Consider the following 22,843-nt stretch of genomic DNA (forward strand, 5'->3'; position numbering starts at 1 on the left):
GAACAATATAAGCCGATCACAGCTCAGCTTTCTTCACATTGAAACCCAGTGTGAAAATCAGTTTCAAAGCTGAACAACTGGGAGGAGAGAGTGACTGTGGATAATCGGCACTAGGCACATTCCTGTAATCAGTATCTGGGAGAACCAGGAAGATGAGATCCAGGTGTCTCTTTACCCACGAGTTTTACCCATTCCCACGAACTGACTGTCTCTGCTTCAAGCCGCTAATTAACCTGGGGTTTGGACGGGTAGAGGGAGGCGATACAGGGACAGAAGCAGAATGAGATGCGACATGAAAGTGTTTTAAATTTGATGTGTGTCAGTTGCTTTCACTGATCAATGACAGTCTTGTAAGTTTCAGAGGAGCCGCAGTGATTAGTCGGTGTTTTTTTTCTTTCAAGCAGCAAGATTTTAAAAGTAAAAACATAAAAGACTGAACCTTTCTATATATATCCTACAACAACAACAGCTTATATTTATAAAGCGCCTTTTACCTAATGAAACGTCATAAGACGTTCCCCAGGGGCATTATATATCAAAGTGTGACACCGAGACACATATTCGGTCAGATGTCTAAAAACTTGGTCACCTCAATGTTAATTTCATGTTCCAGATCACAGAAACCGTTGTTTTCATTGGCTGAAGAAATCGTTTATCTTGAACCTAAACAGGCAGCTTTGTGGTGAAAGAGATCTGAACTGAAAAACTATAGGCAAAAGCAGCGCAGATAAACCAAATCTAAAACTGCTGGTGCAGCTTCCATGGTGATCTGGAGGTGTCAGCTGTGGCTCAGTTCATAGCACCCTCGCCTTTGAATCAAAGGGTTGTGGGTTCATGTCCCACTCCCAGAAAACCAAGAACTGTGATTGTACTCGAAAGAAGTTGCAATCTGTGACTGTTGGTAACTCGAAAGAGTCTCCTTGGTGGTCTGGTGGTCAGGATTCGGCGCTTTCACTGCCGTGGCTCGGGTTCAATTCCCAGTTAGGGAATGTTGAGTTATTGAATTTGTGGGAACGAGTGTTGATTTTTCATTGATTGGAAACGTTTAAAAGCTCCACCAGAATCAGAGAAGTGAGAGGTTAAGTTTCGCCTCAGAGCTGGAAAACATCACACTTGGTTCAAGTGAAGTGAGGGAATGAAGGAAGAGGAAAAGTTGCAAAGCACTGGCAGTAGAAATGTTGGTGTGAGGCAAAATATGGGTGGGAGAAGTACGAATTTTGCTGCCTACTGTTTGTGCTGGCACAAATAATCACTCCTGATGGATGAAACAATCACTACTGCTCTTTGAAAGCAGCACGCCCGGCCGAATGGCCTCTTTCTGTGCTGTAACTTTCTATAATTTTATAGCAACAACACGGGTCATTCTAACATTTTATAACCCACTCGAGCGAGATGTACTTTCTTACCTTGTATTCGGCTTTTTTGAAACCTAAACAAGGAACAAATTCAGCGAGTTTTCTTGTCATTTCCAGCATGAGATTTGTCACGAGACTAATTGAGCGACACATTAATGGTGCCAATCCTTCACTGGAGCTCACCGCGTCCAAAGAGCACTGTTACCATCAGTCTGTTATGTACCTTCTTGCAGTACATCTGCTGAACAATATAAGCTTATCACAGCTCAGCTTTCTTCACATTGAAACCCAGTGTGTAAATCAGTTTCAAAGCTGAACAACTGGGAGGGGAGTGACTGTGGATAATCGGCACTGTGCACATTCCTGTAATCAGTATCTGGGAGAACCAGGAAGATGAGATCCAGGTGTCTCTTTACCCACGAGTTTTACCCATTCCCATGAACTGACTGTGTCTGCATCAAGCAGTTAATTAACCTGGGGTTTGGACGGGTAGAGGAAGCTGGAGGCGAGACAGGAACAGAAGCAGAAACAGATGCGACATGAAAGTGTTTTGAATTAGATGTGTGTCAGTTGCTTTCAGTGATGAATAACAGTCTTGTAAGTTTCACAGGAGCCGCAGTGATTAGTTGGTGTTTTTTTATTTCAAGCAGCAAAATTTTAAAAGTAAAAAGATAAAAAACTGAAACTTTCTATATATATCCTACAACAACAGCTTATATTTTAAAGTGCTTTTAACCTAATGAAACGTCATAAGACGTTCCCCAGGCGCATTATATATCAAAGTGTGACACTGAGCCTCATATTCGGTCAGATGTCTAAAAGCTCGGTCAAAGGGGGAGGCTTTAAGAACTGTCTTAAAGGAGGAAAGTACCGATTTCATGTTCCAGCCATCAACAATGGTTCTTCTCACTGGGGAAGAAGTCACTTGTGTTCAACCCAAACAGACCAATTGGTCGGAGAAAGTTGTCTCTGGTGAAAGAGATCGGGAATGAAAAAGAAAATGTCATAAGTTGCCTCCATAATGCAAATGTCAAGCCTTGTTGGTAGTTTCCCTGATGTCCAGTGACTGGGAATCGGCGCTTCCATTGGACCAACAGCGAATAGGGTGGAGGGTTTTGGAAATTGAAAGTTATACATGAGCAGCTTGTGGCGCTATTTGACCTCACTGTCAATTTCATGTTCCAGATCACAGAAACCGTTGTTTTCATTGGCTGAAGAAGTCGTTTATCTTGAACCTAAACAAGCAGTTTTGTAGTGAAGGAGATCTGAACTGAAAAACAATAGGCAAAAGCAGCGTAGATAAGCCAAAGCAAAAACTGCTAGTGCAGATTCCCTGGTGGTCTAGTGGTTAGGATTTGGTGCTTTCACCGCCGTGACTTGGGTTCGATTCCCGGTCAGGGAACGTCGAGTTATTGAACTTGTTGGAACGAGTGTTGATTTTTCATTGATTGGAAACTTTTAAAAGCTTCACCAGAATCAGAGAAGTGAGAGTTTAAGTTTTGCCTCAGAGCTGGAAAACATCACACTTGGTTCAAGTGGGGTAAGGGAATGAAGGAAGAGGAGAGGACAAGGGCTGGTTGCAAAGCACTGACTATAGAAATGTTGGTGTGAGGCAAAATATGGCTGGGAGAAGTACGAATTTTGCTGCCTACTGTTTGCACTGGCACAAATATCACACCTGATGGATCAAACAATCACTACTGCTCTTTCAAACCAGCACAGCCGGCCAAATGGCCCCTTTCTGTTCTGTAACTTTCTATAATTTTATAGCAACCGCACGGGTCATTCTGCCATTTTATAACACACTCGAACGACATGTACTTTCTTACCTTGTATTCGGCTCTTTTGAAACCTAAACACGGAGCAAATTCAGCGAGTTTTCTTGTCATTTCCAGCACAAGATTTGTCACGAGACTAATTGAGCGACACATTAACTGTGCCAATCCTTCACTGGAGCTCAATGCGTCCAAAGAGCACTGTTATCATCGGCCTGTCATGTATCTTCTTGCAGTACATCTGCTGAACAATATAAGCATATCACAGCTCTGCTTACTTCACATTGAAACCCAGTGTGAAAATCAAATAAAAAGCTGAACAACTGGGAGGAGAGTGACTGTGGATAATCGGCACTGTGCACATTCCTGTAACCAGTATCTGGGAGAACCGGGAAGATGAGATCCAGGTATCTCTTTACCCACGAGTTTTACCCATTCCCACGAATTCACTGTGTCTGCATGAAGCAGCTAATTGACCTGGGAGCTGGAAGGGGAGAGGGAGCTGGGGGCGAGACAGAAGCGGAAAGAGATGCGACATGAAAGTACTTTGAATTTGACGTGTGTCAGTTGCTTTCAGTGATGAATGTCTGCCATGTAAGTTTCACAGGAGCCGCAGTGATCAGTTGGTATTTTATTTAAGCAGCAAGATTTCAAATTAAAAAGATAAAAGCAAATTACTGTGAATGATGGAAATCTGAAACAAAAGCAGGATATGCTGGAAAAACTCAGCAGCTGGAGTGAGGGTCAATGTTTCTAGTCTGTACGACTTATATTCAGATTTTCAAAGTATTACAGCACCAGCGTGGGGCTCGAATCTATGACCCAGAGATTAACATTCTCATGCTCTGCCGACTAAGCTAGCTAGGAACATGAAAAACTGTTTTGTATCCCAACATACATGGTTAAACCTACTGCTTTCTACCTGATACCTCAGCTTGACCAGAATTTTAAAGTGTGGAATGTAATCGGCCAACAAATGCCCCAAAGTTACAATGCATTCCTCTCAATCATCAAGAACATCATTCACCTCTTCAACTTCTTAGCTGCACCTCCTTCCAAATACTGTGATCGATTTTCCTCAGGATTAGTTCCTGGATTTAATATTTACCTGCTTTGTGTCCTCATTTTGAAATTAGAATCGCTTCAATATCCAACACAAATTGAATTGCAAACCTGACGGGCAAACAATGGAAAACAAGTCACTCGGTAACACAAATCCCATGGTGCTCATTTTCAGATTCATAACAGTCAGATTTTCAATAAAATGAAGGAATTTTACAGTGAAAAGTTTAGAAAGTTGGTGTGACTTTTATTTGTGACTCACTCACTCGGGAATTCTGTAAATGCTGCTCGGAGGTTTAGTGACCGGGATATAATCTACCTGTGTTTTCCTGAGCCTGTGCTCGGTGTATTGGGAGGTTTAGCCCAGGTTGGAGTATCTTGTGTTCCAGGGATGGGCAGTAACCCGCTGATTGAAGCTGCAGTCGCCGCTTTCTGTTGGCAGCGGGTGATTGGAGAGTGCGGGGCCGGAATATTGCTGCTTTCCTGCTTTTCCCTGTCTCACTCACTGTGGAGCTGAGGAAGAGAGAATAATTGATGGGTTCGTTTGATTCCAATAATTTCATGAATTTCTGATGGGTTAGATGAAGGTACGTAGTGGGTCCAAATCTTTTCTCATTGTATTTGACAGAAAACGTAATTTTAAAAAGAAGCTGTTTTTGTGGGACCTCACTGAACAACAAAAGACCTGCCACCGTTTGGGGATATCTTGCAGCCCAAGAACCCAATGACAACCTGGAACTGTGTGGCAATGATAGGTGCTGAGGGGGAAAAACAGTAAAAATCTTCACCCCCTGGGTGGTCTTAAATGACCAACCTTTCTGTTAACAGGCAAACACGCTGACCAATTGCGCCACAGACACTTACACAAACCTGACTGACAAGGTATCCTAACAAGGGTGTCAGTGAGTCTAATCTTCAGATTGCCGCTACCCAGATAGATATCACGCTCTATCAGTTTTACTCTTCCAAAACAAAGGGTGGGACATTCATTCCAGATACATGGAAACAGTCTGATCCCACCCACTGCAGACACATCCATGTCACCGGGAACCAGCTCTCCTACAACCGGTGCCATCTCCCTTCGAGCCTTTCATTGTCTTGTCTGTTACCAAGTATTCTGAATGTCCCGACGCCGATATTAGGTTTGAATTCCTGATGTGCAGTAACGAGAATCCTTTCAATGTCTCAGATCAGTTAATTTCGCTGATAAAATTAGAGTCACTGTTCCAGCGTCTTAAAGAAGGGAAAGCTGCCTTGACTGTCTCTGGTCAGTCGGGCAGTTCACCCTTCATTCGCATTGGATTCCAATCCTCAAAGTGGATTTTCATTTCCTTCTTGAGTTCCCTTACTACATCTGGCAGCATCTTTGGATTGAGAGGCATTATTAACATTTCAGATGCAGTGCAGTTCTGATGAAAGGTTACAGACCTGAAATGAAAACCAGGTCTCTCTCTCCACAGTCACTACCAGATCTGCTGTGAATTCCAGCATTTTCTGTTTTTATTTCAGATAACCAGCATCTGCAGTATTTTGCTTTACTTTAACTGATCAGTGAAACAGAAAAATCCTCAGGGTACTTGACAGGGCGGATTTGGAGAGGAAGTTACCTCTTGTGAGAGAATCTAGAACTCGGACTCGCTGTTTAAAAACAAGGGGTCACCCATTTTAAATGGAGATGAGGCGATTTTTTTTCTCTCAGAGAGTCGTGAAACTTTGGAACTCTGTTCCCGAAAAGGCTGTGGAAGCAAAGTCTTTGAATATTTTTAAGGCAGAGGTCGATATATCCCTGGGAAGCAAGGGGGTGATTGGTTATCAATGATAGGTGGGATACAGATTTCAGGTGACTATCAAGTCCGCCATGATCTTATTAAATGGCAGAGTAGGCTTGAGGGGCCGAATGGCCTACTCCTGTTCCTTTTTCTTATGTAGTGCTAAGAATGAGGCACCCATTACCAGTCGATTTCGAGATCCATGTCTGAAAATGTCTAGGTAAACACACACTGTAAACAGATTGTTCACCAGTTAAAATTGGAAAGGGATTCACTCTCATCCCATTTACTGACACAGCAACACAGTCTTGCTAGTGGGAGACCATACTTCACATGTGCAAAGTGCTTTATTCAGTTTGCCCACACGGTAACACACCAACTTTAAAAGTTCAAAAGATTTGATCCATAATCAGAGCAGAGATGTTGACAAGACACGGTTTAAATGTTCCATGTATCGGTGGAAATGTTACTAGCTCACCCCATCTGCTGAGACTACACTGAGTTCAGATCTAACTGTCGGGGTTTGTTCTACATCCAGGTGAGAATTGCTGTGGACCCCGGAGCAATTTGGCCACTGAATCATTGATTCAACAATTTTATGTCTTGCCGCTATGGCACCCATTGTATTCTGATTACAGGACAGAGGCTTCTGTTCTACAACGTGATCTTTCAATGGCGGATCGACTACCCAGCATTCGCTGCGGGGCAGAATGTGCCCTATCTTCACAACTGCAGAGCCAGACGCATGCGCAGTGCTGTGTGTGTGTGGTGGGGCATGCGCATTGCGGACGGATCCATGAGCATGCGCAGTACTGGTCTGTGACTGAAGCTACTCAGAGCGAGGGAATGTCGAGTGGAGCAAACTAACAGAGTTAGTGGGTGTGTGAGGAGGAATGGAGCCAGCGGAGTGGGTAGGGAGGCTTTATAAAGACACAGTGCAGGCCTCAGACCCCAAGTAACAAGGTACCGGTCTTGTGTTTGCAGAGAACGGGCCGAAAACGTCTGGATTTCTCCCTTCGCCAGGGCCCGGGTGACGGCCGCCATCTTTATAGGGGTCAATGTGCAGCAGGGCGCATGCGCGGTCATACTGGTCCAGGTAGCAGGAGGAGAGAATGTTCTGAATTTCTATCCTCGACTGACAGGGATGGATTTTGGAAACTCCTTTTACAGGGGGTTAGAAGGGGAGGATTTACACACAGCAAACTCAAACCAAGAGAAATGTTTGTTCTTTCTGAATTCAAGAGAAACGTTTGTTCTTTCTGAATTTCAATCCTGGATTGACCATGATGGATTTTTTGAATTCCATTTACAGGATGTTAGAAGAGGAAAGGGAACTCAAGGGATACTTGAGGGAGATGAGAAACTGAAACCAAACATCACGTCAAAATCTGAAAGTCTCTTGATTCACCAGGACCTGAATAGCACCAGCCTTTGAATGTTCTGAGTTTGAATGTTTCAGTTACTGGGTAAAAAATCTCTTGCTCACATTGTGGATCTTACCTAAAATCTTAAATCTCTGTCCCTTAATCTTTTCATAATCAGCTAATGGGAACAGCTTTTATTTAACTATCTTTCATAATCCTGTACACCTCTATCAAATCTCCCCTCAAGCTCCTTTACTCCGAGGAGAACAAACTCAGTTTCTTGAATTTAATCTTACAATTAAAATCCCTCGACCCATTCTGATAAATCTCCTCTGCCCCCTCTCAAGGACACTCACATCCTTCATAATGTGTGGTGATCACTGGTTTGCACAGACCCAGATATTCTGTGTCTGTGACATCATCACACATCGACAATTACACGGTGACATCATCACACATCAACAATTACACGGTGACATCACTCCGCTTCCCGGGTATTTCCTCAACTGGGAGATTTTTCTCTGACTCCAGTGTTTCTGCTATCTTTCCAGCTGCAGGCTCCAGCAGGAGAGTTTAAATTTGAAAATGGTGATATTGTTTCAGAGGTGAATATTTTTCACCACCCATCTACAATTTAGAGCTTTTAGTGCGGTGCTCTGTTTTCTGGGAGAGGTTCCAAGTCTCTGGGACTGGTGTGGCTCCTTTACTGAGGATCTGAATTCATGTCCATCCATTGCTCAGTTTCACCTCTGCCCTCCCTGATCACCTCTCTGCCATTGTCCACCTTCCTCTGTCTCTAATACTGGATCTATTTGAGTTATGTTTAGTATTTTATTGTTACTTCTGCTGACTGTGTCTCAGTGAGGTTTCCTCCGCTGCCCATCCTCTGACCATGTGCTGCTGCCTTCCCAGCTTTATCTTCCCACTGTATCTCTCATAGTCAGGAATTGTTTTTCCTGCGCTATAGTCCATTTCTATTCCACTTCTGAGCTTATATTGACCATCAAATTCTGCACTATTTTTACTCCCTGTAAATCATTCTGCGAACCCTGAAATGTTTACTCTGTTTCCCTCTCCATAGATACCAGCAAATATTGCCAATCCCCAGTTGCCTGTGGAGAAGATGATGTTTGACCTTCTTGAACCGCTGCAGTCCGTGTGGTGAAGGTGCTCCCACAATGCTGTTAGGTAAGGAGTTACAGGTTATTCACCCAGTGATGATGAAGGAACAGTGATATATGTCCAAATCAACAACAACAATTTGTATTTATAAAGCACTTTTAATGTAAGACAATGTTCCAAGGCATTTCACAGAAACGTTACAAAGCACTGAGCCACATGAGGAGACATTAGGGCAGGTGATCAAGCGTTTGGTCAAAGAACTGGGTTTTACAGAGTAAATTAGAGGAGGAAAATGAGGTAGAGAATGGAAATAGGCGGTCTTGGTGATGATGTGGATATGTGGTTGGAAGCTCATCTTGGGGTGAAATATTTCACCATGGTTGTGAACAGTCTGGTTCAGTCTCAAACAGTTGTCAGGGAGAGGGATGTAGTCGCTGTCTAGGGAGTGGAGTTTGTAGCGGGGACTGAAGACAATGGCTTCAATCTTCCCAATATTTAAATGGAGGAAATTTCTGTTCATCCAGTACTGGATGTCTGACAAGTCAGGACGGTGTGTGACTTGGAGGGGAACTTGGAGGTGATGGTGTTCACATACACCTGCTACCCTGGTCCTTCTCATGGGTAGAGGTTGAGGGTTTGGGAGATTCCGTCAAAGTTCTGGTCTATTTGTAGGTCTATGAAAAGCCCTCTCCTCACCCCCTGCTTCTCCCACTCCTCTCTCTGACTTTCTCTCTCTCTCCTTTTCTCCTTTTGTCACGTAGAATTCTCCAGCCCAGCGAGTTGTGGATGCTCCATCATTGAATATATTTCAGGCTGAGATGGGGAGATTTTTGGTCTCTCAGGGAGTTGAGGGATATGGGGAGTGGGCGGGAAAGTGGAGTTGAAGCCCAAGATCAGCCACAATTGTATTGAATGGTGGAGCAGGCTCGAAGGGCCATGTGGTCTCCTGCTGCCCCGAATACTTGTTTTATTTTTGACACCAGAGTCTCGTGTAGGCCCAGACTGGGTGGCAGGTTCCCTTCCCTGAAGGACATTAGTGAACCAGTTGGGTTTTATGACAATCCAGCAGTTTTCATGGTCACTTTTTCCTCGTCCCAGATTCATTCAGCTCAATTTCACAACCTGCCTTTGTGTTTTTGTGGGTTTTCTCACTCCCTTTTTTCTGTTTTAAATCAATTCCACAGGGTATTAGAAGAAGAGGATTTGCAGTCGGGAAACTGAAACCAAACATCACATCTGGATCTGACAGAGTTGCCCAATTTATCATAACCTGAATATCATCGGATTTTGAACATGGAAGGAAAAAGCACCGTTCACAGTGGGGAGAAACCGTACACGTGTTCTGTATGTGGACGAGGCTTCAGCCGATCATCAGGCCTGTCAAAACAGAAATGCAGTCACAACAGGGAGAAACCATGGAAATGCGGGGACTGTGGGAAGGGATTCAATTACCCGTCTGAACTGGAAACTCATCGGCACAGTCACACCGGAGAGAGACCATTCACCTGCTCCATGTGTGGGAAAGGATTCACTTGTTCATCCCATCTGCTGACACACCAGCGAGTTCACACTGGGGAGAAACCATTTGCCTGCTCCGTGTGTGGGAAGGGATTCACTCAGCCATTCAACTTGCTGAAACCTGAGCGACTTCACACTGGGGAGAGACCGTTCACCTGCTCCACGTGTGGGAAAGGATTCACTCAGACATCTGACCTGCTGGCACACCAGCGAGTTCACACTGGGGAGAGACCATTTGTCTGCTCAGTGTGTGGGAAGGGATTCACTCAGTCAACTAACCTGCTGAAACACCAGCAAATTCACACTGGGGAGAGACGTTCAAATGCTCAGACTGCGGGAAGTGCTATAAAAGCTCCGGGGAACTGATGCCCCATCGACGTGTTCACACTGATGAGAGACCATTCAGCTGCTCTCACTGCGGGACTGGGTTCAGGTGGTCATCACAACTCACAGTACACCAGCGAGTTCACAGCGGAGAGAGACCGTTCACCTGCTCCACGTGTGGGAAGGGATTCACTCGGTTACCCAACCTGTTGACACACCAGCAAGTTCACACTGGGGAGAGACCGTTCACCTGCTCCGTGTGAGAGAAGGGATTTACTCAGTTATCCCACCTGCTGAGACACCAGCGAATTCACAAGTGACAACAGTGTCTGGATTTTGCTGTTAATTGCATCCTGGACTGAACCATGTTGATTGGGGTCTGTTTCTACTAATGTTAATAAACTCCAACCCAGTTACAGCTGTTAATATTCTGAATAAAGTCAAATAAATCAGCTCTGTGTTAAACATACAAGTTAGTTCCTTTTGAAGGGCTCTCCCTCTCGCCCTGTCTTCTCCATCCTCACCTCCAACAACAAGTGTGTGGAGCTCATGGAGCTTCTTTGTCACTAAGATTGAGACAATCCGATCAGCTGCCTCTGCTGCTTCCCTCCCTTTCACTGGCCCACCGGGACAAACTGTCTCTAAAGATCCCCCTTGTCTGAGCCCTGAACCCACATCTTTCTTTAGTTTCGCTCCCATTTCCTCTCGTGCAACCTTCATGCTCATCTTGTCCATGAGACCCACCTCCTGCTGCATTGACCCTATTCCCACTAAACTGCTGGTCACCCAACTTCCCCATGTTCGCTGAGATTGTCAATGGTTCTCCCTCTTCAGTTACTGTCCCTCTCTCCTTCAAATCTGACATCATCAAGCCCTCGTCAATAAACAAACCTTTGGCCTTGTCCTTACAAATTGCTGTCCCATCTCCAACCTCCCTTTCCTCTCCAAACTCCTCAAACATGTTCACACCTCCCAAATCTGTGCCCACATTTCCCAGAACTCCCTGTCTCAATCCCTCCAATCAGGTTTCTGCCCCTGCCACTGCTCTGATCAAAGCCACTAATGACATCCTATGTGACTGGGATAAAGGTAAACTATCCCTTCTCGATGTGTCTGCAGCCTTTGACAGGGTTGACCACACCATTCTGCTCCAACACCTCTCCACTGTCGTCCAGCTGGGTGGGGCTGCTCTCTCCTGGTTCCATTCTTCTCTGTCTAATCATAGTCAGTGAATCACTTGTAATGTCTTCCCTTCCCACTCCCACAGTTACCTCTGGTGTCCCCTAAGGATCCAGCCTTGGCCTCCTCTTATTTCTCATCAACATTCTCCCCACAATGATATCATCTGAAAACACTGTGTCAGTTATCACATGTACACTGACAGTACCCAGCTCTACCTCACCACCACCTCTCTCCACTTCTCCACTTTTATTAAATTATCAGACTGTTTGTCTGATATCCAGTGGTGAATGTGCAGACATTTCCTCCAATTGAGTATTGGGAAGACTGAAGCCATTGTTTTCATTCCCGAGCTACCAACTCCATTCCTCTTCCTCACAACTGTCTGAATATAAACCAGGCTTTTTGCACACGTGATGTCAGGTTTGACCCCGAGATGCTATTCCGACTCGTGTGTGTGTGTCCCGCTGATTTTCCAGTCACACTGGTAATTTAAATATTTCCCCACAGACAGAACAAACATTTTTCCTTCTATAATCAGAGGCTGATCGTTTATGAATTCAGTGATTCTATAAGATCTTGCAAGATTTTTGGTTTGAGTTTCCCATCTGAAAATCCTCTCCCTCTAATCCCCTGTAAACAGGGTTGACAAAAGCCATCAATGTCAGTACAGGATAGAAATTCAGAACAGACTATTCTAGTTTCTATGGAATATTCTTTCTCCTTTCATTCCCCCAAATCTATAAATCCCTGTCCCACACACTCCTCCCCCTCTCTGCTCATTGTTCCAGATTCAGTACCCAGTCACCTACGAATTCACTAATTCTTTTCCCCTCTCCAGATTCTCTCTCTTCCTGTCCTTAAAGTTGTGACTCAGCCTGTGGGTCAATCCCACTCCTTCACGCTAATTCTACCAAATAATTCAGCTCAAAACAACAAATCATCTTTAATGACTTGATTCGTCATTTGGATGTTTGGAAAGAATCACCATTTTCCTAACTGTGGAGAACAGAAAATCCAGTGATAAATTCAGAGCCTCTTTCTCCCCAGGTCTGTTCCAACAAGCTGTGTCGATCTGAGTTACATTGATACAGACTCACTCACTCAGTGAGTGATCAGATCTTACTGAACTATGACACAAGCTGTGTCTATCTGAGTTATATTGATACAGACTCTCTCACTCAGTGAGTGATCAGATCTCACTGAACTATGACACAAGCTGTGTCTATCTGAGTTATATTCATACAGACTCTCACTCAGGTTCCGCTGGTATTTAATAGTCTTCATGACATCATCGCACTGGGGCTGGATGACATAATTAGAGTCCATTGTTTCTTAATGATCCACATCAATAACAAGAGGAAATATTAATAAACCTGAGCACATTATCTAGGCTGACACTCCAGGGTGACACTGAGGGACTGCTGCACTGTCAGAGACAGCATCCTTCACATGGAACTTGTGGAGGCTCTGGTCACAATCTTCCAATCCTCCTTATATAGTAGTGTTGTCAAACGACTGACAGATTGTAAATGATACACCCCTGTTCAAAAACACAGCAATTCCAGGACAATCAGCTTCACATCAGTGGTGGGGAAAGGCTGGAGACAATAATCCGGGACAAAATCGATTGGCATTTGGAAAAGTATTGGTTATTTCCAGCATTTTCTGTTTTTAATACTGATACTTCCCTGGATCCCAAGGCTCTCTGGGAGGTGTGGGGAGCTGGGACTTATTCATGAGAGTAACCAAAGGTCTGAGAACTGAACGAATTTAGAGTTAGAGAGGAGAAAAGATCCAAAAATTGGAGCAGTTGGGAACAGGACATCAATCAGTCTCCTCTTATCCTGGAGAAATCAAGGACTCGACATTCTGAGAATTTGAAACAAAACTAATTTATTTAACAGACATCAAGATATTAAACTTCAGCCCAGTTACAGGGATTATTAACATCAATAGAAACAAACCACAACTGTCATAATGAACATGGTTCAGTTCTGGATGTGATTAACAGCAGCAATAACAGCAGAATCCAACCCCTGCTGTCACTTGTGAACTCGCTGGTGTGTTAACAGGTGGGATGACTGAGTGAATCCCTTCCTACATTCGGAGAAAGTGAACAGCATCTCCCCAGTCTGAACTCGCTAGTGTGTCAACAGGTTGGATAAATGAGGGAATCCCTTTCCACACTTGGAGCAGGTGAACGCTCTCTCTCCAATGTGAATTCACTGGTGTACACTGAGGTGGAATGAAGGCTGAATCTCTTTACACAGGAAGTGCAGCGGAATGCCCTCTCCTTGTGTGAATTCGCTGGTGTTTCAGCAGGTGGGATAACTGAGTGAATCCCTTCCCACACTGGGAGCAGGTGAATGGTCTCCCTCCAGTGTGAATTCGCTGGTGTTTCATCAGGGTGGATGACTGAGTGAATTTCTTCCCACACTGGGAGCAGGTGAATGGTCTCTCCCCAGTGTGAACTCGCTGGTGTCTCAGCAGGTTGGATAACAGAGTGAATTTCTTCCCACACTCAGAGCAGGTGAATGGCCTATCTCCAGTGTGAACTCACTGGTGTGTCTGTAGGGTGGATGACTGAGTGAATCCCTTCCCACACTCGTAGCAGGTGAAAGGCCTCTCTCCAGTCTGAATTCGCTGGTGTACTTTGAGGTTCGATGAAGTCTTGAATCTCTTTCCACAGGAAGTACAACTGAATGGCCTCTCCTCAGTGTGAATTCGCTGGTGCTTCAGCAGGTTAGAGGACCCAGTGAATGCTTTCCCACATACCGTGCAGTTGAATGGTCTCTCTCCAGTGTGAACTCGCTGGTGTGTCAGCAGGCTTGATGACCGATGGAATCCCTTCCCACACTCGGAGCAGGTGAATGGTCTTTCCCCTGTGTGAATTCGCTGGTGTGTGTGCAGGTTTGATAACTGAGTGAATCCCTTCCCACATTGGGAGCAGGTGAACGGTCTCTCCCCAGTGTGAACTCGCTGGTGTGTCAGCAGGTGGGATAACTGAGTGAATCCCTTCCCACACTCGGAGCAGGTGAACGGTCTCTCCCCAGTGTGAACTCGCTGGTGTGTCAGCAGGTGGGATAACTGAGTGAATCCCTTCCCACACTCGGAGCAGGTGAATGGTCTTTCCCCTGTGTGAATTCGCTGGTGTGTGTGCAGGTTTGATAACTGAGTGAATCCCTTCCCACACTCGGAGCAGGTGAAAGGCCTCTCTCCAGTGTGAATTCGCTGGTGTACTTTGAGGTTCGATGAAGTTCTGAATCTCTTTCCACAGGACGTGCAACTGAATGGCCTCTCCTCAGTGTGACTTCGCTGGTGCTTCAGTAGGTGAGAGGACTCAGTGAATCCTTTCCCACATAGCGTGCAGTTGAATGGTCTCTCTCCAGTGTGAACTCGCTAGTGTGTCAGCAGGTATGATGACCGAGTGAATCTCTTCCCACACTCGGAGCAGGTGAATGCTCCCTCTCCAGTGTGAACTCGCTGGTGTGTCAGCAGGTGGGATAACTGAGTGAATCCCTTCCCACACTCAGAGCAGGTGAACGGCCGCTCCCCAGTGTGACTGCGTCGATGGATTTCCAGTTTGGATGGACAATTGAATCCTTTCCCACAGTCCTCACATTTCCATGGTTTCTCCATGGTGTGGGTATCCCTGTGTCTCTCTAAATTTGATGATCAGTTGAATCCTTGTCCACACAGGGAACATGTGTACAGTTTCTCCCCACTGTGAATGGTGTGATGTTATTTCAGGCTGTGTAACTGGTTAAAGCTCTTTCCACAGCCAGTTCACTGGAACACTCTCACTCGGGTGTGTGTGTGTCTCGGTGCTTTTCCAGTCACACTGATGTTTGAAATCTTTTCCCACAGACAGAACAGACAAACGATTCTCCATCCACATTCAAAGGTGATGATATTCAAGTCCTGATGAATCGAGTGACTGTGTCAGATCTTGATGTGATTTTTGGTTTGGGTTTCCTGCCTGAAAATCCTCCCCTTCTAATTATCTGTAAAAGGAGTTTACAAGAGCCATCACTGTAAGAACAGGATAGAAATTCAGAACAGACAATTCTATGGAACATTTTTTCCTCTCTTGTTCCCCCAAAGCTGCAAATCCCCGTCCCACACACTCTCCCTCCTCCCTGTGCTGAAATCCAAACAGAGTTTTGGACAATTCTTTCTGTATCTTTTTTTTACAAATTTCTATAATTGGAGTTGACAATATGTCTGATCATTCACTTCAGTGATTACTCATGACAAAACATTAATCTGAAACCCCCTGACTGATCATACAGAATAGCAGATGTTAACCTTGTATCCAAATCTTACTTTGTGGAGATTTAATGAGCGATTATGAAGGTGGTTTCTCCCAATGTCCCAGAGTTTCCTTCCTTCCTTCTCCCTCTCTGAGTTAAACCTGGGATCAGTCTCATGGCCCATTCTGGTTCCTGCTTCTCTTCCTGATCACTAATTAACACTGGGAAGACTGAAGACACTGTTTTCGGTCCCTGCTCCAATCTCCATTTCCTAGATACCAACTCCATCCCTCTCCCTGGGAACAGTCTGAGATTAAACCAGTCTGTTCACAACCTCGGTGTCACATTTGATCTCAAAATGAGCTGCTGATCTCATGTCTGTGCCATCACTAAGATCACCTGTTTCCACCTCTGTAATATCACCTGACCACACCCCTGTCTCAGGAGTGTCTCATCTACTGCTGAAACCCTTATCACGGCCATTTTTACCTCCAAACTGGACCATTCCAACACACTCCTGGCTCGTCTCCCACATTCTACCCTCTGTAACCTTGAAGACATCCATATTTTTGCTGTCTGTGTCTTCACTCACAGCTAGGCCCATTCCCTGACCTTCCTTGGCTCCCGTTCAAGGAGCAAGTCGATTTTAAAATTCTCATCCTTGTTTTCAAATCCCCCAATGGCCTCCTCTCTTTGGCTCCTGCAGACCCACAACCCTCTATGATATCTGCACTGCTCTAATTCTAGCATTCCCTATTTTAATTGCTCCACCATTAGTGTCCGTGCCTTCAGTTCCCTCGACCCCAAGCTCTGAAATTCTCTCCGTCTCCCACACTTTCCCCCTTTAAGACAACTGAGTATTAATAAAAAAAAGATATTCTGTTAAAACATTTTATCTTGTACTCATCAGGATGGAGGGAAGAAAACCAAATTTCAAAAATTATCAGTCAAGCTAGTAATGTGTCTCACTTGCACTTGCTAGAAGCTACGTATGTTCATCCACAGGGACCTGTCCTCTGCAGGCAGAAGGAACAAGTCCAGGCATGGAGCCTATTGTGGAATTAAACAAAAGCAGAGGGGATTTCAGCTCCTGGCTGTATTGTCCATGGCAACAACCAATCAGAGTCGACAGGCCAACCAATCAGCACCCTTTTCTTGTGCAGTATAAATTGTGGTTCCCTTTGAAATTTGGGATTCTTGCATCTGTCCTGGTGAGTGCAACAGGAAAAGCTTTGACAGCTTGTCTCTTTTTTCGTTAATAATCAAATTCCGTACAAACAAGCGACTATTTAAGTATTTTGGTCACCTCCTTCTGTGTCTGAATGTTATACTTTATTTTATGATTTCCTGTGAAGCTCACTGGGATGATTTATGATGTTAATAGAAGTTGTTGTTGTTTCTGACTGTTACCCTTATCTCCTGTTTTACAACAACCCATTGATTTCACACCAAACTCGATCTCTGATTTATTGTCCTTCCTGCAGGTCATTCATCTGGGCCTGCAGCCTCTGTAAAAATGGCGACCACGCATGCTCCCTGTTGGACATTGCCCCCTATAAAGATGGTGACCGCACATGCGCTCTGCTGCTTCTCGCCCTCTATAAAGATGGTGACCGCACATGCGCTCTGCTTCTCCTTGGATAAGGATGGTTCCTTATTGAGGGTTTAGGACAGAGACCGTGAATTCATAAAGCCTCCCAACTCACCCGCCAGCCCTATCTATGCTCACGGGTTTTTTTTCCAGCTCTCAGTCCGCACTCGGTCTTTGTAAATCCCGCATTTTAAATCCGTTCGCTCCAGCTCTCCTCACGCCTGATTTCACGCGCTACACATGCTCCAGCTCACAATGATTGACGGCAGCTCCAGACCAATAGGGACAGGGGGCGGGCATGGAGGTCCGGCGGGAGCGGCTGTTCCTCCGGCCAATCGGAGTGAATGAGGGGCGTGACCGGGCTTGAATTGGAGCATGCGCAGCGCGGGTGCGGGATCGGGATCAAGGAGGTCGGGTTGAAAGTCCAGCGGATGAGAAAGGGCGGAGTGCAGGAGAGGAATGGAGCCGGAGGGTGGACTGGGAGGATTCACAAACACCCGGTGTAGGACTCCAAACCCGGATTACAAACTCCCGGAGCCCAGTTTACACCCAGTGTTTGGAAACTCCTTCTACAGGGGGTTAGAAGGGGAGGATTTACACACAGCAAACTCCAACCCAGAGAAATGTTTGTCTCTTAATTTCTATCCTGGACTGACAGGGATGGATTTTTTATAATCTCCTTTTTACAGGATTTTCAATGTGATGGACTTGGAGACGGGGAAACTCAAACCAAACATCACATCAAAATCTAACAGAGTCATTCGATTCCTCAGGACCTGAATATCATCGGACTTTGACTGTGGAAGGAAAAAGGTTTGTCTGTTCTGTTTGTGGGAAAAGCACCGACATTTTCAAAATCCTGGTTAGACTGCACCTGAACCACTGTAATAAAAATAAAAAATGCTGGAAGTACTCAGCAGGCCTGGCAGCATCTGCGGAGAGAAACAGAGTTAATGTTTCGAGTCAACATGACCTTTCATCAGGACAGGAATACTGTGTTCAGTTCTGGGCATCACACTTTAGGAAGGATAGACCATATTGGCCTTAGTGGGAGAGCAGTGCAGATGTACCTGAATAACAACTGAACTCCAAGGGTTAAATTATGAGGAGTGGTCAAACAAATGCATCAGAGTAATTACAGCACAGATAGAGGCCATTCAGCCCATTGAGTCAGTGCCAGCTCTCTGTAGAGCAATCCAGTCTGTCTCATTGCCCCACTGTGTCTTCAACCCCCTGCATGTTTATTTCTCTTAAATGCTGGTCCAATTTAATTTCAAAGCATTTATCATGTCTGCTTCCAGCCTGCTCGTCGGCAGTGAGTTCTGGGTTATTACCACTTGTTGTGTAAAATGTTCCTCCCTGCATTTTCCCTGTATCTATTGCCCATAACCTTCAATCTGTGTCCCCCTAATCCTTGTCCCATCACCAGATGGAAACAACATTTTCTTTGTCCACCTTATCTGAACCTGTCACAATCCTGTTCACCTCTATCCAATCTCCCCTCAACTCTGTAACTCCAAGAACAACTTCAGCTTCTCCGATCTCCCTTTGTAACCGAATTCCCTTTTTCCTGGAACCATTCTGGTAAATTGCCTCTGCATCCTCTCAAGGACCCTCACCCCTTTCCTAAAGTGTGGAGACCCGAACTGGATGCAATACTCCTGTTGTGACCTAACCAGAGCCTTATGACGGGTCAGCTTATTTTCCATGCGTTTAAACACATTAAATCTGCTTATGAATCCCACGATCTCAAATATTTTGCAAACTGCTCTCTCAATATGTCCTTTTGCCTTCAAATGTGTATGCACATCAACCCCCAGTTCCCCCAGTCCCTACAGACTCTTTAGGACTGTACCATTGAGTACCCTATTCATTCTGCCAATATTCATCATCTCACGGTGAGGTTTGTATTCCCTGGAATTTAGAAGATTGAGGAGGATTTTCTCTAAGTTTTCATGACATAAATTGGAAATGGTGTGGTAGATAGAGGGGAACAATTTCCATTGGTTGGGGAATCCAGGACTGAGGAACATAGTCTAAAACTTAGAGCCAGAACGTTCAGGAGCGAGATTAGGAAAATCTTCTTCAGATAAAGTTGGGAGAAGTTTGGAATTCTCTTCCTGAATTAGCAGTTCATGCTTGATCAATGTTCAGTTTCAATCTGGCATTGATAGATCCTTCCTAACACAAGGTATAAATCAAGGGACATTAGACAAAGGGTCACAGATCAGCCGTGATCTGATTGCATGGTGGGACAGACTCGAGGGGCTAAATGGCCAACTCCTAGAATCATTGAAACTCAGAGCACAGAAGGAGGCCATTCAACCCTTTGTGCTTGTGCTGCCTCTTTGAAAGAGCAGTCGTGTTTAGTCCCACACGCCCACTTTCTGTTTGTAACCCTGTAAGTTCCTCAATCCCAAATCCCTGTCAACTCCCTTTTAAATTTCCTGACAGAGTCAGGTTCCAGCACCTTTTCAGGTAGAATATTCCAGATCCTGACAACTCTCTGTTGGTGCAGAAACTGCTGAACTCGATGCTGAGTCCAGAAGGTTGTAAAGTGCCGAATTGAAAGATGAGCTGCTGTTCCTCAAGCCACCATTGAGCTTCATTGGAAAAGTGCAGGAGGCCGAGGACAGAGAGGTCAGAGTGGGAGTGGGGCAGAGAATTAAAATGACAAGTGATCGGAAGCTCAGGGTCAAGCTCACAGACTGAACGGAGGTTGTTCCACAAAGTGATCACCCAATCTGTGTTTGGTCTTCCCAAAGTAGAGCAGATCGCATCGTGAGCAGTGAATACAGTAACTAAACTGCAAGAAGTACAAATAAATCACTGTTTGGTTTCATCTTGCACAACCTTGAGAACAGCCTGAATGAAGATACTTTACTTGAAGAATAAAGGTTAAAATATAATTACATTGTCTATCTCAGGGTGTAATCCAAGAACAACACCTTGTATTTACAGGAAGGGTTGTGGGGCTGGAGGAGGTTACAGAGATACTGAGGATCCGGTTGACATTGTCTATCTCACCGGTGTCAAATTCATTTTCCATGGTGGCTCTGATCCAATATCCTGACACTGGGTGAGGGCCACATTCAGCAGAATTTATAAAAATGGAACTAGATACAAATAAACTATATCAGTATTTACTGACACCTCGGTTTTATTTATTGCTCCTGCTGCTCCCGGTACCCGGCATCTCTTCGCTTGAACCATCACATCAACACTCGGGGCAAATGACTGGGCTGAGGCCTGTCTCAGATAAAAACACGAGAGCCACTTGTCACCACAGAATCATAGAAATTATAGCACAGAGGAGGCCATTCAGCCCATCATGTCTGTACTGGCTGAAAATGAGCAATCCAGTCTAATCCCGCTTCCCAGCTCTTGGTCCGTAATCCTGTAGGTTACAGCACATCCAGTGTATATCCCAGTACTTTTTAAATCTGTGTATTTCTGTCTCCACCACACTTTCAGTCAGTGAGTTCCAAGACCCACCACCCTCTGGGTAAAAGCATTATTGAACTCCCCTCCAATCCTTCCACTAATTACTTTAAATCTCTATCCTCTTGGTTCTGACCTCTGTAAATGAAATAGGTCCTTCCTATCTGGGACCTTCATAATTTTTACACCTCAATTAAATCTCCCCTCTTCCTCCCCTGTCCCAAAGAAAACAATCCCAGGCTCTCCAATCTTTCCTCAGAGTTAAAATTATCCAGCCCTGCCAACATCTAGGTAAATCTCTTCTGCGCCCACTCTAGTGTGAACACATCCTTCCTGTAATGTGCTGACTACAACTGGACTCAGTACTCTAGCTGTGCTCTAACTAGTGTTTTTTCATAGTTCTAGAATAACTGCGCTCTCACCTTCCATTAACTTCAATGTGATGGAAATCTAAGCGGCTGGAATCTGTCAGCATTTGAAAGATATTTACAAATGATTCGAGGGTTTCTTACAGTTGGGATCTTTCTCTGTTCTGTCTATTCGAGGTGTCAGATAACAGACTTGCTCCTGGGAATATCGAGCTGGTGTTTTGGGCCGTGATGTGTTTCCTTGTTCATCTTGTTGACTCTAAATGGTGAATCTTGTGGATTCAGACATCAAATAATCAAGCTCACAACAACAGATTGTCTCACGCTGACTTTATTAACAGCACCACAGTAATACAGACAGGGTATAGTTCCCCGATCCAGAGAACAGGGATAATGTTGGGGTAGACTCCTCATTGTTCGAGTGCCCAAACTGTAAATGATTTAATCATTTCCTGTGGGTCCTCTCCTGACTGAAGAGTTCGGTGTGGGATCAACAATGACATCCACAGAACTGACCGTTCATATTGTTGGTGGTGCTTGGGTTAACTTCCGCAGCTGTACCGCCTCTGACCTTCCTGTGGGCACATCGGATGTTGAGTTTGGTGTAGATGGTCCATGAAACATGCTGAACTAAATTTCAGTGCTTGCCTCCACACATACACTCATAGAGCACAGGAGAAGGCCATTGTGTCCACGCTGCTCACAAAGTTCTGACTACACCAGTCCCATTATCCAGTGCTTGGCCCATAGCCCTGGAGGCTAAGGAAATGCAAGTGAATATTTAAGTACTTCTAAAATGTTACAAGAGTTTCTGACTCAACCACCCAAAACATTTACACCCTTTCAGGCAGTGAGTTCTAGACTCCCACTGCCCTCTGGGTGAAAAAACAATTCTCCTGAACTCCCCTCTTAGCCTTCTACCTCTTACCTTAAATCTATGCCCCCTGGTTATTGACCCCTCTACTAATGGAAAAAGTGCCTTCCTATCTATCCAACTATGCCCCTCATAATCTTATACGCCACTATCAGGCCCCCTTCGCTGCTCTTGGGAAAACAACCCCAGCCTATCCAATATTTCCTCATAGCTCAGACCCTCCAGCCCGGGCAGTATCCTGGTAAATCTCCTCTGCACCCTCTCCAGTGCTATCACATCCTTCCTATAATGTAGAGACCAGAACTCGGCTGGTCGACTGCAGTGTTTTCCGAGGAGAGGCGGTCTGCAAAGCAGAAGTTTGTGAGGCTCTTTTTTTAGGGTGTCCTTGTATCGGTTGTACTGACCACCTTGATGTTGTTTGCCCTGAGTCAGTTCCCCATGGAAGATCAGCTTGGGAATTCTGTGATCGTCCATGTGGGAAACATGGCCTGGCCATCGGAGCTGAATTTTCCGGAGGGTGGTCTCCAAGCTGTTGAACCCAGCGTGATGGAGAATCTCGTTATTTGTGATTTTTGTCCTGCCATCTAATTCTCAGGATGGACCTCGGGTGTCTTTTCTGGAAGTGTTCCAGAGCTTTGATGTGGCTCCAAGAGCAGACCCAGGATTCTGCTCCATACAGCAGGGTGGTCAGGACAATGGCCTGGTAAAGTTTGATTTTAGTTTTCAGTTTAATGCCATGCTGCTTCCAGACAGATAATACCATAGATTTAGACTAGATTGCACAGGAGTTCACGGGATATACAGCAGAGAACCAGGTCATTCAGCCCAATCAGTCCATGCTGGTG

The 22,843-nt window shown here is 45.0% G+C and overlaps 2 protein-coding genes, 1 non-coding gene and 1 pseudogene across 4 annotated transcripts in view; 3 read left to right on the top strand and 1 right to left on the bottom strand.

Moving 5' to 3' along the window:
• Positions 1-10,751, top strand: part of LOC144698341 (uncharacterized) — a 204,575-nt gene extending 193,824 nt beyond the window's left edge. Inside the window, exons 1-3 of one of the 2 annotated variants that reach the window (XM_078570301.1) lie at positions 7,078-7,427; positions 8,407-8,513; positions 9,632-10,751. In XM_078570301.1, coding sequence (XP_078426427.1) covers positions 9,741-10,331 — 591 coding nt within the window. In that variant the 5' untranslated portion in view covers positions 7,078-7,427; positions 8,407-8,513; positions 9,632-9,740 and the 3' untranslated portion in view covers positions 10,332-10,751. Of the gene's footprint in view, positions 1-7,077; positions 7,428-8,406; positions 8,514-9,631 lie in introns of those variants that run through there. The other variant, XM_078570302.1, reaches the window with a different exon arrangement.
• Positions 1-22,843, top strand: part of LOC144698308 (uncharacterized) — a 319,027-nt gene that overhangs the window by 63,171 nt on the left and 233,013 nt on the right. The window lies entirely within an intron of this gene.
• Positions 2,686-2,757, top strand: trnae-uuc (transfer RNA glutamic acid (anticodon UUC)). Its single transcript has one exon. It is a non-coding gene; the product is annotated as a tRNA-Glu (tRNA).
• On the bottom strand, positions 13,514-15,110 carry LOC144698312 (uncharacterized; annotated as a pseudogene).

This window comes from Cetorhinus maximus, chromosome 23 (assembly GCF_964194155.1).
Source record: "Cetorhinus maximus chromosome 23, sCetMax3.hap1.1, whole genome shotgun sequence".
Classification (NCBI taxonomy): Eukaryota; Metazoa; Chordata; class Chondrichthyes; order Lamniformes; family Cetorhinidae; genus Cetorhinus; species Cetorhinus maximus.